This window comes from Botrytis porri (genome assembly GCF_014898465.1).
Source record: "Botrytis porri strain MUCL 3234 chromosome Unknown BPOR_004, whole genome shotgun sequence".
In the NCBI taxonomy this organism is placed as follows: domain Eukaryota; kingdom Fungi; phylum Ascomycota; class Leotiomycetes; order Helotiales; family Sclerotiniaceae; genus Botrytis; species Botrytis porri.
The window spans coordinates 2,886,992-2,900,745 of NW_024066078.1; the positions used below are offsets into that span (position 1 = coordinate 2,886,992).

The 13,754-nt window shown below is 28.7% G+C and overlaps 2 protein-coding genes across 2 annotated transcripts; one reads left to right on the top strand and one right to left on the bottom strand.

The window, feature by feature from the left end:
- Window positions 1-1,068: 1,068 nt before the first annotated feature.
- Window positions 1,069-2,256, bottom strand: EAF01_003763 (uncharacterized protein; the record flags this gene model as incomplete). The annotated part of the gene is made up of 1 exon (XM_038912017.1): window positions 1,069-2,256. One exon carries the CDS (start codon window positions 2,254-2,256, stop codon window positions 1,069-1,071), a length of 1,188 nt encoding a protein of 395 aa, XP_038773252.1.
- A 2,473-nt stretch (window positions 2,257-4,729) lies between these two features.
- Window positions 4,730-6,749, top strand: EAF01_003764 (uncharacterized protein). The gene is made up of 2 exons (XM_038912018.1): window positions 4,730-5,237; window positions 5,286-6,749. Exons 1-2 carry the CDS (start codon window positions 4,782-4,784, stop codon window positions 6,372-6,374), a joined length of 1,545 nt encoding a protein of 514 aa, XP_038773253.1. The 5' UTR covers window positions 4,730-4,781; the 3' UTR covers window positions 6,375-6,749.
- The last annotated feature ends 7,005 nt before the right edge of the window (window positions 6,750-13,754 follow it).

Genomic DNA, 13,754 nt, shown 5'->3' on the forward strand with positions numbered 1-13,754 from the left:
TCCCTATAAATTTGAATTAGATTAATCTTTTCAAATTGAAATCAGAATATTAATATCCTTATAAATTTAAATTATACTAACACTTCTAACAAAAATCAGAATATCAATATCCTTATAAATTTAAATCAAACTAACACTTTTCAAATTGAAACTAAAATAATAATATTTTGAAAATCAAAACAATCTGAAATAGTATATACTAAACCCTAATTAATACTTTTGATATTTGAGGTATCAATATATGAAATGATACTATATGAGATTATTACCGTATATTATAAAACCTTTCAATTTTCTCATTTACTTTATTACAACTTTTATAATTCTTTACTTCTTATATTTATTTCTAGTATCCCTTCCTATTTTATTCAACTCTTTCTAATATATTAATTTTGTAGTTAATATATTACTATCTTATTATAAAAATATCTTCATTTTTAAATTATTAATCTTCAGGTTTTCAAATCCTATTTATAATATTAACGATTTCAATTCTAATTCTATTCTATAAAATATTTCATTTCTAATCTTCTCTTTTCAATACTTTAATTAAACTAGATTCTATTTAAAATCTATTATCTTTATTCTCATTTTGTTTTATTAATATTGCTCCTTTAATAGAAGGATTTTAAAGTTTAATAGTAAAGAAGATTAATAATTTGAAATGAATTATATAATAAGTATAAAATAGATTATAATATTGATTTTTAATATCCTAAATAAGTATAATATACCTCCTCTCCTATATTAATATTAATAATTATTCAACTCAAATAAATATTAACTTAATAATTATAAAAAAGAATATAGAATGATTCTATAATTCGAATATAATATAAATTAAAGAATTATTTCGAAAAAACTCTTCTTGATCTTTTTCATGTTCCTCTCAGGGACAACATAAACTTGAAAAATTAAATTAAAATACAATCGAATTTCAATCAGAGCATGTAAAATGATCGGCTTGGCACAACTCAGTTTCGTAGAATCATTCTCGGACAAGAAGATTAATAATATGGTTGATAAGCTATTCGTATTATGGTACAATCTAACAAACGTATAGCATGTTTACAGACTGAGTAAAGTCTCGACCAAGTCTCCCGGCGTCTCAAAGAAGTCGAACATGACAATTCCAACCCTCTTTCCATTCATCCCCTTTAAAAATGTCATCAAGTTTTGATTCACACCCCCAGCTGGTGTATATTCTGTCCCATTTCCAATGGCCATGGTCTCAGGAAATACACCATCTGAGATCTTCCCTCCACTGGCCCAAGTCCACCATAAACTATCAGGTGCTAGAGACTTATCTGCTGCTTTCAACAGATGTGTCGTTGTGACGTTGTACTTTGATTGAATATTGACCGTTGCATTTGACTGAGCTGAAGTTTGAGGCTCATAGTTATCCTCGATATATGCTGTATAATCGGTCGCTGTATTATAAATAATTTCGATGTCAGGGGAATTGTCGACCCAAAGAGCGGGTGAGAAATGAAGGCCAGGTAAAGCGTTCTCGTAAGCGTCTGATAATTGATCAAGATCGAAGCGGCGAAGAAGAATAATTTTGCCTCGTGCGTCACCAAGAGTTCCCAATTCATTTTTTGCCTGTAAGAGATACTTTGTTGCTGCTGGTGATGTGAGAATATTGAACAACTTGAGTTGTGCTTCTTCATCGTTTCTTCCGTATTCCGTCGTGCTACCTTCATACTGAAGGCTAAGCAAGACTACTTCAGAGGGATGCTTATCAAGCCAATGAAAATAACTAAAGAGCACATCATCCAAAGTTGCAGTCTGCGATAGAAGAGCTTGACTATGCCAAAATACAATCGAGGTGTTGGTAACGTCCAAGGCAAATCTCAAGTCGAATGCTCGTATTCCCGCGTTGAGCATATCTGCAATGGAACTATTTTGGCAGCGATAATATTCTGGTGGGTTAGGGACTTGATTTCCTAAAGATGTAACACCAGACAGCGCGGACTGAGTGGCGAGAGAATAGTTCCAAGTTGCGGTATCGTGAGTCCCTGGTATATTCATATGTACGAGCTTTGTGGAATCAATATACCGGCTCATCCAAGTCGAGGTATTCAATTGATTGCCAGCATAGTTCCCAAATATCGGAGATGCGTCTGTAAGGAGCTTCTGGAGGGCAAATTCTTCCAGTGAAACATGTGACTCGCTGACTTGACGTGATATTGGGGAAGCATAAGCTTCACATGATATTGCCAAAGCGATTAAAAAGTTGGTGATAGCAACGAGCATGCCGATTTTAATTGAACACTTGGCAGTGTTATGACGGAAAGATTTGGCGACGTGAAGTGATTAAGCTTCAAGATTGAGGTTTGATCCAGAAATTGATAGACGAGGGGCTGAAATTGTGTTCTGTATGGGGTCAATATATGTTACCGTTGTACGATGAATTAGAATGAGTTATTTGCTCTATGACACCGACTCCAAATGCACTTGATTGTCTAGTGCACCCCTTTAAATATGTGTTTGGAGGTTCGATGAGATGTAGTTTCCTTTTGACGTGAGTGTGAGATCTAGGTGGATTCTAGCAAAGTGATCGTCGAAATGGAGGGTCGGATAAATACTTAGTTTGCCGGGCTCAATTTTTGTGATGCGACTTTAGTGGATCGATATGTAATCTTAGATTTATAGCAGTCATAGTTCTACACTCCTTTCACATCGATAAGAACGATTCCAATATTGTTCATTGAGACTTTCGATGCTAATAAAGCGCGACCACGACGGATCACTACGAAGTACGGATTCGCACTAACCCTTCTGAGGTATGAGAAGATTGACCAGGTATTACACAGTGGTGGCAAAGTTAATATTACAAACAAAAAGAGATTCAATATAAATCCCCATACAAATTTTTATTATATATATAATAATATTAATTTCTCTTTTGTTATTAACAAAACGCTGATTTCATTAATAATAAATATTATCAGTACAAAATGTAACTCATTTATTATTGAATTTTAATAGAAAAAAAGAAAATAAGGGCTCTTAAAGGTCTTTAAGATTTCAAGATCTTTAAATATAAATCATAAAAAAGGTGAACGAAAAAGTATATATATAAAGACTAGAAAAAGGTTATAAAGATGAATAAAAGTTAAAGAAAAGGAAAAGAAAAGTAAACATAAAAACTAAAATAAATAAAAAATATTAACCGAAAATCTAAAAAAGAGTTTATTCATTAATTATATTATTTCACCTTCGATTTATTCTTTAATTAAAAGCTTTACTATTATACTATATAATACAAAATGTATTAAATAAATAATATAATCTGATTTTAATATAAATAAACCTTTTTATTTGAAAATAATTACCTTAAAGTAAAAATTAAAATTAACTTTCAAAATTTAAGAAATTCATTAAAACCCTATGTTACGGGAGCTGCCTCTAGGGTCACGTGGAAGTGTCTAGAGATCTCTCGAGGTGGTTTAGACTAGACTTCAAGTAGGAATTCAATAAGGTTGTAACTGGTTGCAATTCTCGTAACTATAGTATGAAACTAATGATTGATCTTGAGCACGAAGCTCTACATTATAATGAAACTCATTCCTTTATATAGACCTTCCTGCTCTACGAAACCCATGGTTCTGTTCTACTTGGATCCCTTGGATCCTAAGCTCCAAAGGCTCCAACGTCCTGTCACATGACACTCGTCACGTGATCCAATGTTACCCGTCGTAACACCCTATTGATTAAAATAAACTTTGTAAACTATCAAGATTTAAATTAATTGTATTCATACTTTCAAAACGATTTATTCAATATATAATTAAAAGATTAAAGAATCTATTATAATAACAAAGAGTTCACTTTGTTAAGTACTAATTCTATCATTATAGGATTATAGTCTATATCTTAATATGAAGTATTTTATAAAGAGAACGATAGTATATTATTGAAAGTATAGTAAATACTAGAAATAGTACTCTTTTATATATTGATATTAAAAATATTATAATTTGTATTTCTTTTTTTTAAAACTAGTATCATTGATATTTTTATTTTAAATGCTTTTTCAAAAATGATATTTTTATTCTAAATTATTTTTTCTTATTTTAATCTCAAGATTAAAAGTTATAATATTTTAGATTTGGTTTTAATTTTATTTAATTTTAAAAATAAATCTATGAAATAGATTAATAAAATTAAAATATTTAATTAAGATTATTAAAGTTGTATTCGATATGAGATTTTTTAATTTATTATTAAAACCATATTTTAAATCATATTTCATTTACTAGAATCGCAGGATAAAAATTCAATATACTATAAGATAAAATTAGATTTTCTACTTTGAGATTAAAATATTACTTTTTTATCATTATACTAATGTAAAAATTATAATAATATTTTCTTTATTTTTAAAATCAAAATAATATTTATTAAGAAGTTGAATTTTAGAACAAAAATGTTCAAAATAAAAATATCAAAAGTATTAGTTTTTTTAAAATATCAATTTTAATATTTTTGATATCAATATATAAAAGAGTGCTATTTCTGATATTAACCGTTGAAAATATCAACTCATATGAATTTTGTGAGTTTTGCCGGGAAAGAAGTATTTGTGTTGGAAGGAAGTTGCCCCTCTCCTTGCTGACTGACTCCCACGTGGGGTTTCGTGGAGAAACACATGTGTCGAAACACCCACTTTGATTGGTGTTCTAATGGAAGAGAAAACCATTCGGCCTGAGTTTGCATCGAAACTTTAAACATTTTTATATCTTATATCCTTGTACCGTCCCTCTATATATGTTTAAATGGAGGTTCACTCCCAGAAGCCAATAACCAAGTGGAAGTGGTGGCTGGTTTTCTATACAGTTGGCTTTGCCTCAGGGTTCTTGATACTGTCAGCAAAATATCACATCATGTTCGCCGGTAAACTTACCCTCTTCACATTGCTGGCGGGATCACAGGGGACAATTGCATTATCTGCTTTCGATAGTTTTTATCCAACCGGCCTCAATGACACTTCATACATCACAAATACTTCACTTGGATCGTATGGTGGTATTTATTCGGCTCGTGGGAAGTCTACGACTTCAAACATAACATATGGCACATACGATTACTGCTCGATGCCCCATCCAAGAGTACAAGAATATCGACTTCCTTCACCTGTAGCCAATGGAAGTGTCAAGGCGGATCTCGTCTATCTGGAGTATTTACAAAGACATCAGAGGAGGACTATGTATAATGTCTTACCTAGTGGAGAGGTCAATTGATATCGCGTCGATGTCGGTGAACTTGCTAACTTTGTTTAGACCGTGCCGTTCGATTGCTCAGATATTCTCCCATATCTGTATGCTGGACCTCAGGATACCACCTTGGAACAGCCCATTCCAGTACATGCTAGCACATATACAGATCCACACAATCCTTTTTTGAGCAACTATATCTCAGGAACTTGCCAATATCCACAACTCACAATCGGCGGCCTATCAGATGGCTACCAGCACGGCCGGGATCTTTCAGGAGTGTATGGCGCCACCGGTAAATTGAGTCTTTTCCCCACAACTCCATCGTTGGAGAAAACTTACTTTCGCTCTTCGGAGTCACCTTTGACGCAACAAAGTGCTGGAGGGGTACTACGTGGAATCTGGCCCAAGTATCAAGGATCAATTTCTCTTCATCAACAAGCAAGTTCACTCGACACAGTTAATGCAGGGTACTCTTGTCCCGCCATTGCTTCGACACTAGCTAAAATCAAGTCAACTGCCGAATGGCAAGCTCACCTGACGGCTACATCAGCCCTACGTACTACACTTGGAAATATGTTCAACGCAGACTCTAGTGCATGGCAAGGGACAATGGATCATTTCGCAGATAACTTCCAAGCTCGACTCTGCAATGGTTATTCGCTTCCTTGCTCTCCGACTAATGCTTCAAACTGCGTAAATCAAGAAATGGCGGATGAGGTCTTCAGAGCTGGAGACTGGGAGTGGAATTATTACTGGAGGGCGAATCCATATGTTCAAGAATACATCCAAGTTGTAGAGGGATTATTTATTGGAGAGATAGTTTCAAGACTGGAAAATGTTGCAAATGGGACAATTAAAGGAGGGAAGTATGGTCATACTTTTGTTCATGATGGGGATATCGGTCCGGTGGCAGGCGCTTTGGGTATAAATGCTCTGAGATGGCCTGGAATGGGGAGTAATATTGCTGTGGAGATTTGGAAACTTCGGAACCCTGTTAGCCCAGCTATTGATGGTCATTTTGCAAGAGTATTGTATAGTGGACAACCTATGCAGTCAAGCCATGGAAATCTGGACTGGGTTCCGTTGCAAACTTTATTGGGAATTTTGAAGCAATTCGTGCCGACAGATATTGTAACGCTATGCAACAGCTGAAGGAATCACTAGGCAAGGTACCGGGAAGGGAATAGAGCTTAGTGAAATACATTTGAGATAAACCGTTACTTGAGAATGCTGTCAATCACGTATTCTTCATTTGGGAACGGACTCGATCGTCTATAACTTGAGTTGGAAATGTGAGAGAGTACACTCAATTACTCGTTATAGTCTCCCCAACAGAAAACAATGTTCTTGAAAGATTGAAATCTACTTGAAGCCACCACATTTCTTCCTAAGACAGCAGAAAGAAACCGCACATCTGTATTATTCCCTAAAAAGAGAGTCCACCATTATCCACACTATTGTATTGGGCGAATGAACCCTACTCGAGGCGTCATCAACATGCCGTCGGCGACTGAGAATTATGCCAGAACATATCGCAACAATTATATCTGATACCAAGTAAGAGTAAGACTTAACAACGTAATGCTTCCTAACCACCCTCGCGGGTGACAGGAAAAATGACACATACAAGTTTATTTCCCCACTGAAATAAAAATTTGATGGGATTTTAGACTATATATTTAGCCCCTAGCTAGCTCATTTCTTTATTAATATAAAACTCTAAGATAGTTATGATTGAATATTTGAAATTAGAATTTTTTAATGATATAATCACTGTTATTTTTCTTTATCAATTCAATTAAAAGTTATTAATTATTGAAAACTAGGCTTATTTCAAGTTCAAATATTATTTATACTTAATTTTCTGAATATTCATCAACTTCAATAAGCTTTCTCTAATTTAATTTATAACTTAATAAAAAGAACTTTTTTTTATAATATTTAAACGATGAAATATAATATATTTAGATCTTGAATTATATAATTTAGATTGAAATATTCTATAATTTATTAAAGCTACTAAACTTTTAGTAATTTTATATTAACTTGAATATAATATAATCCTCTTATCATCGAAATTTAAATTCTTTTTAAAATCAAATAATATTATTTAGTTAATATTTTAAAGAAGTGATCTATTATTTCAAAAATATTTTTATTAGTTGATTCTCTATTAAATTCTAAAAAATTGAATATTTCTCTAATAAATCTATATATACTACTTTACATTTCATTATTTATTTATCTGTTAGATATAGATTTAATAGCTTAATTCATAGACAAATCAATTTAAATATACTAATTAAATAGATAAACCTATTCTTAGATTATTAGAAATAAGAGAATAATTTCATTCTCTTTATTTCCATATATTATTATTATAGTTCATTCTTAATTATCTAATTATACTAATTTACTTTTATTATATCTCAGAGTATTAATAATAACTATTATTATATATATAATCTATTAATGAATAAGAAAAACACGAAAAAACTAAGGAAAGATTTTCTTGGAAAAACCCATTAATCTTTATTATATTCAAATCAGAATATCAATTTTTATTCCCTTTTAAAGTCACTAAATTAATACCTACTCGAGTTAAGAAAATATCGTTATTAATATCAAAAAAGAAAATCTAATATACTTCTATTAAAACTATTAATATCAATACTATTAATAATAAACTTATTATATTGAATATAATTAATAAAAGGAATTAAATTATAAATTCCTATAATAATTCAAACTTTTCAATACTCAAAAACCTTACAAAAGAATCTCAATCATAAAAAAAAAGATTCTTAAATATAAAAAAATGAAAAATGAAAACCTTTTAAAAACCTTACTTTTTTCAAGAAATATTTTATAAAAGATATATCAATAACGTAGTTTATCAGTGGGTCGGCTATATTAATGGATCAACTACTTTTACCTCAAATTATTATTTTATATTCAATATATGTTTTCTTTATAATTAATTATAAAAATTTATTTTAAAGAAGTATGTATAATCTTAGTTATTCAAGCTATTGAATCAGATAAAAAATTATCAATTCGAAAGGCAGCTTAGTTTTATTGTATATCTCGAATTATATTAGGTGATAGAATTCAAGGTAAATTTAATATAGTTGAAAATCGATTAAAAAGTTATAATTTAATTGAATTAAAAAAGGAAATACTTATTCAATATATTCTTGATATAGATTTAAAAGGTTTTTTATTTAAACTCAAGAATATAAAAGATATAACGAATTATATTCTCAAATTAAAGGATGTGAAATATATTGGAAAATTCTGGGTATATTAATTCGTAAAGTATTGAATTAAATTAAAGATATATTTCAATTATGTTTATAACTTTCAAAAAGCTCTCTATAAGGATTCTAAATTTATTAAAGAGTGATTTCGATTAATTACAAATATATAAACGAAATATAATATTTTGGATAAAGATTTCTACAATTTTAATGAACTAAGCTTTATAATAGGAATTATATATATAGTAATAGTTATTATTAGTACTAAGAAATATAATAGAAGTAAATCTATATAATTAGGTAATTAAGAATAAACTATAGTAATAATATATGAAAATGGAGAGGGTAAAACTATTCCCTTATTTCTAGTGGTTCAGGGATAAATCCATCTCTTCAATTAGTATATTGAAACTAATCTTCCTATAGAATAAGCTATTAAATCTATATTTAATAAATAAATAAATAATAAAATAGATTTAAAATAATTAAAACATTTCAATAAGTATATTAAAAATTAAAGAAAAAGCAAATATTAAATATTAATATTAGATGGGTATAAAAGCTATAAATCAATAGCTTTTCAAGCATATTATAAAGAGAATAATATGTTATAACGGATTAGTAATAGGCTGTAGAATCACTAACTTATAGGCTATAATAGTATTATAGGCCTCAATGATTCAGCTGTAGTATACTAAGGGATATTAGGCACTCAAGAAATGCTTTAGGCATGTATATAGTATTAGTTATAGGATACCCTAGAAACCTAAAATATAGTTCTCAGGATAGTAGGTCCTAGAAAAGACAGAATATAATAAGCAAGAAGACTTCACTAGGATTAGTAATGTTCTAAGGGATTAGGTTCTAGAATAAAAGAACAAGTTAGGATAATAGGAATTACGGGATAAGTATTATATGATTAAAAGTCGATTGATTTATTGATTAACTTGTTGATTAACTTGTTGGTCGACTTTAGTATGAAGGTTTATATAGGGAATGGGTTTTATTATAATGTAAAACTTTGTGCTTAAGAATAATTATTAGTTTTATTATTATAATTATAAGAATTATAATTAATTATAACTTTATTGAATTCCTACTTGAAATTTAATTTAAATTACTTTAAAAGAACTTTAGACATTTCCATGTAACCTTAAAAATAATTCCTGTAATACTTTAAACATTCTTTTTGTTTCAAGTATTAATTCAATACTAATTGTCAGTATGATAGTCAATAGTTTTTTTTAGAAGTTAATAGATCTTAATAAGCAACTTCAATAATATCAAAATGATTGATACTTTTAAGAAGATTATTATTAACGAAATACTCAAGATTGCCTTATTAAATAAGTATTAAAAAAGTTGATAGGAACTCAACACCTTTTTATTACAACTCGAAATCTATTTTAGATTCAATCAAGATAAATTTATTGAAAAGGAATTTAAGAGTATTTGAACTGTATTATACCTTAAAGACAAGATAGGTAAATAGATTTAGTTATATTTGTACAACTATTTCGAGTATAACGATAGGGAATATATATAATTTATAAAAACCATTTTCAATAATTTCGAAGGATTTAAGATAAAGATCCACAGGATCTTTGGAGACTTTAATAAGTTAAAGGTAACAAAAGAAAAGATCTTTAATTTCAAATAGATAGGGTTAATATTGAAGTATATTATAAAGTTTTAAAGATATATAGGAATAATTAAATAGGATAAGGTTACTATTATAAATAATTATTATAAAGGATTCAAATTAGAAGTACATTTGGAATTTGATAGGGAAAAGAAGGATAATAATTTAAATAAATTAATCAAAAGCTCCATCAATACCGATAACCGTTTATATAGATATAAACAAATCTAACAATTATATAAGTTGTAGATAAATAAGCAAGAGTGTTATTGAAAGAATGAGGATAGATTATATTACAATTTATAAAGATATAAGGATTTTATGAAACTAAATGTTATATACTATAAGAACGAGAATAATGATTTAAAGAAAAGACGAAGGTAAGAAAACCATTTATACTTTGAATATAGAAAAGCAGAGCATTAGATAGCGGATTGCCGAAGTAAAAAGATAAAAGGAAAGAAAGGCAATTTCAAACCTAAATTCAATAAAGGTTAACTTAACACTATCTTTATATTCCAAGAATATTTAATTAAAACTAAAGAAATTGAGATTTTCATTAATAAAGAATTCCGGAAATTATTAGACAAATTATTACAAAACTAAAAGGGTATAAATATAATAGACTTGTGAGAACAAAAGTATTATCGAATTCCATTATCTTTTATAACAAAAGAATATATTAAGGAAGAAATATTAGTAGATTATATAATGATGAATTGGATTACTTGTTATAAGGAATTCTATAGAATCCATTGATCAGATAAAAAAGCAATTGAATGATTCCCTAAGAAAAGAAAGATAAGGAATCAATAATTTAAGAAAACAAATAAAAAACAAGTTACTCAGTAATTAAATGCTATAGGATAAGTAGAATAGATATACTATAAGATCAAAATAAACGGATAAATACAATAAGCTATAATAGATTCAAGGGCTATAGGAAACTTTATTGTATTAGAATTTGTAAAGTACTTAGAAGTTTCATTTCAAAAGAAACAAAAATCCTATTAATTGTAGTTAGTTGACGGACAACTAATAGAATCTGATGGAAACGTTTCATAGGAGATACAACTAATACAAATGAATATAACCCAATACTTAGAGGTTATATAACTTGATGTTGTGCCATTGGGCTAACAATAGATCATCTTAGAAATACTATAATTGAAGGCATACAATCTTAGAATAGATTGGTTATAAGAAATAGTGATATTTGATCAGTGTAAAAACGGTTACAATAATACATTCAAGGCGTTCGTGAGATATAACATATACCAAGGGGAGTTGAATACGAACAACCCTAACAATGTAGAACACTCAATTTAGAGTCCTTTATTAAAAGCAAAGGCCAATATACTTCCTCTATAAATATAAAAGTCAATAATATAATAGGAAATCGCAATCAAAATAGAAGAACTTATGATATTAAAACAATACAAGAAATACAAACATATATTCAAGAAATCAGAGATTCATAAGGCTTTATTAAAACACAAGCTACAGAATTATAAGATAATATTGAAGGAAGACAAGATGCCTGTATACATCTCAATTTATTCAATATCAATTGATAAGCTGAAGACACTCAGGGAATATATCGATAACAATTTGACCAAGGGATGGATTAGGGAATCCATATCCTAAATAGTAAGTCTAACTATATGAATACTTAAGAAAGATAATATTAAGAGATTAATTATAGACTACAAAAAGCTCAATATGTTTATAAAGAAAGATTAATATCCACTTCCATTAGCTATAGAATTAAGAGATCGATTAAATGGAGTAACAATATTTACTAAAATGAATCTATAAAACGAATACCATTTAATTAGAATAAAGGAAAACGAAGAATAGAAAATTGTTTTTAAAACAAGATACAGGCTATACGAATACTAAGTTATATTATTCGAGCTAATTTATATACTAACTACTTTTATAAGACTTATAAATAATATGTTATTATAATACTTAGACACTTATTGTATATACTATTTAAACAATATCCTAATATACTTATATAATGAGATTCAATATATTAAAGATATCAGTAATATTTTTGAAAGCTTAATCAAAATTGATTTACTATATAAACCAAATAAATATGAATTCTATATTACAGAAATAAAATTCTTAAAATTCATTATATCAAGCTAAAGGTTTAAAATAAGTAAAGATAAGTGTTACGACGGCATCCAATATACCGCGTCACATGGTCAGGAAGTCACGTGATGGACCTAGAGGATCTAGGGGATCGAAGAATAAACATCTAGATCCATAGGATCCAGAGGATCCAGACAAGACAGAACTGTAGGTTCTGCAGAGCAGGAAGGTCTATATAAGAGAACAGATTTCATTACAATGTAGAGCTTCGTGCTCAAGAACAATCATTAGTTTCATTACTATAGTTACGAGAATTGCAACCAGTTACAACCTTATTGAATTCCTACTTGAAGTCTAGTCTAAACCACCTCGAGAGATCTCTAGACACTTCCACGTGACCCTAGAGGCAGCTCCCGTAACAATAAGGTTAAAGTAATGTTTGAATAAAAGCAGTCAATTATGATTAAGGAAGTATAATCATTTTTGGGATTTGTTAATTTCTATTGAAGATTTATTAAGAGTTATTTAGGGATTATTATACCCTTAATTATATTAATTAGAAAAGATTAAGGAAACTTCGAATAAACTATTAAGATATAGAAGTCCTTCGAAACGCTCAAACAGATAGTGGCCGAAAAGCCAATACTATTGATATTCGATCCTAAAAAGCAAATCATTATGAAAACGGATTCCTCAGATTTTACTATAAGAATAGTTTTAAGCTAACCAGAATAAAATGAGAAATAGCAACTAATTGTATTCTATTTTCGAAAACTATTATTAATTGAATTGAACTATGAAATATATAATAAAGAATTATTGACGATAATCAATATATTTAAAGAATAACAAGTTTATTTGAAAGGGTCAAAATATATAATACAGGTATATATAGATTATAAGAACTTAGTTTATTTCATTATAATAAAACAATTAAACAAACAATAGGTTAGATAATCGAAGATTATAATCCATTACAATTTCAAAATTTCATATATTAAAGGATCAGAAAACGCTAAAGCTAATACTCTTAGCCGAAAACCAGAGTATCAAGAAAATAAGTTGTACAAATTATATGTAATATTTAAGAAAGAAGGCGAATCACTAGTTTACAATACATCACAGCTTGTAGCTATTCATATATTGAAAGATAACTATCTTAAAAGTCAAATCCAATTACATTATAACAAGAATACTATAGCTATATGTATATATAAAATAATAAAACTAGGATTCATAATAGAAAACGAAACCATATACTTTTATAAGAAAGTATACATTCTGAGTTAAATAATTAAGAAATTAATAACAAAACAATATGAGTTATTGATATATGAATATTAAGGGATTACAAGGACATTTATAAGAATTCGGAAAATTAGTTACTTCTTATAAATGGGAACGATAATTGAAAAAGTTATTGAAAATTATAATATTTATATATAAAACAAATTATTATAATATACATCATATAATCAGCTCTAGACTCTAAATATACCTTCTTAATTATAGAAGTCTATTATA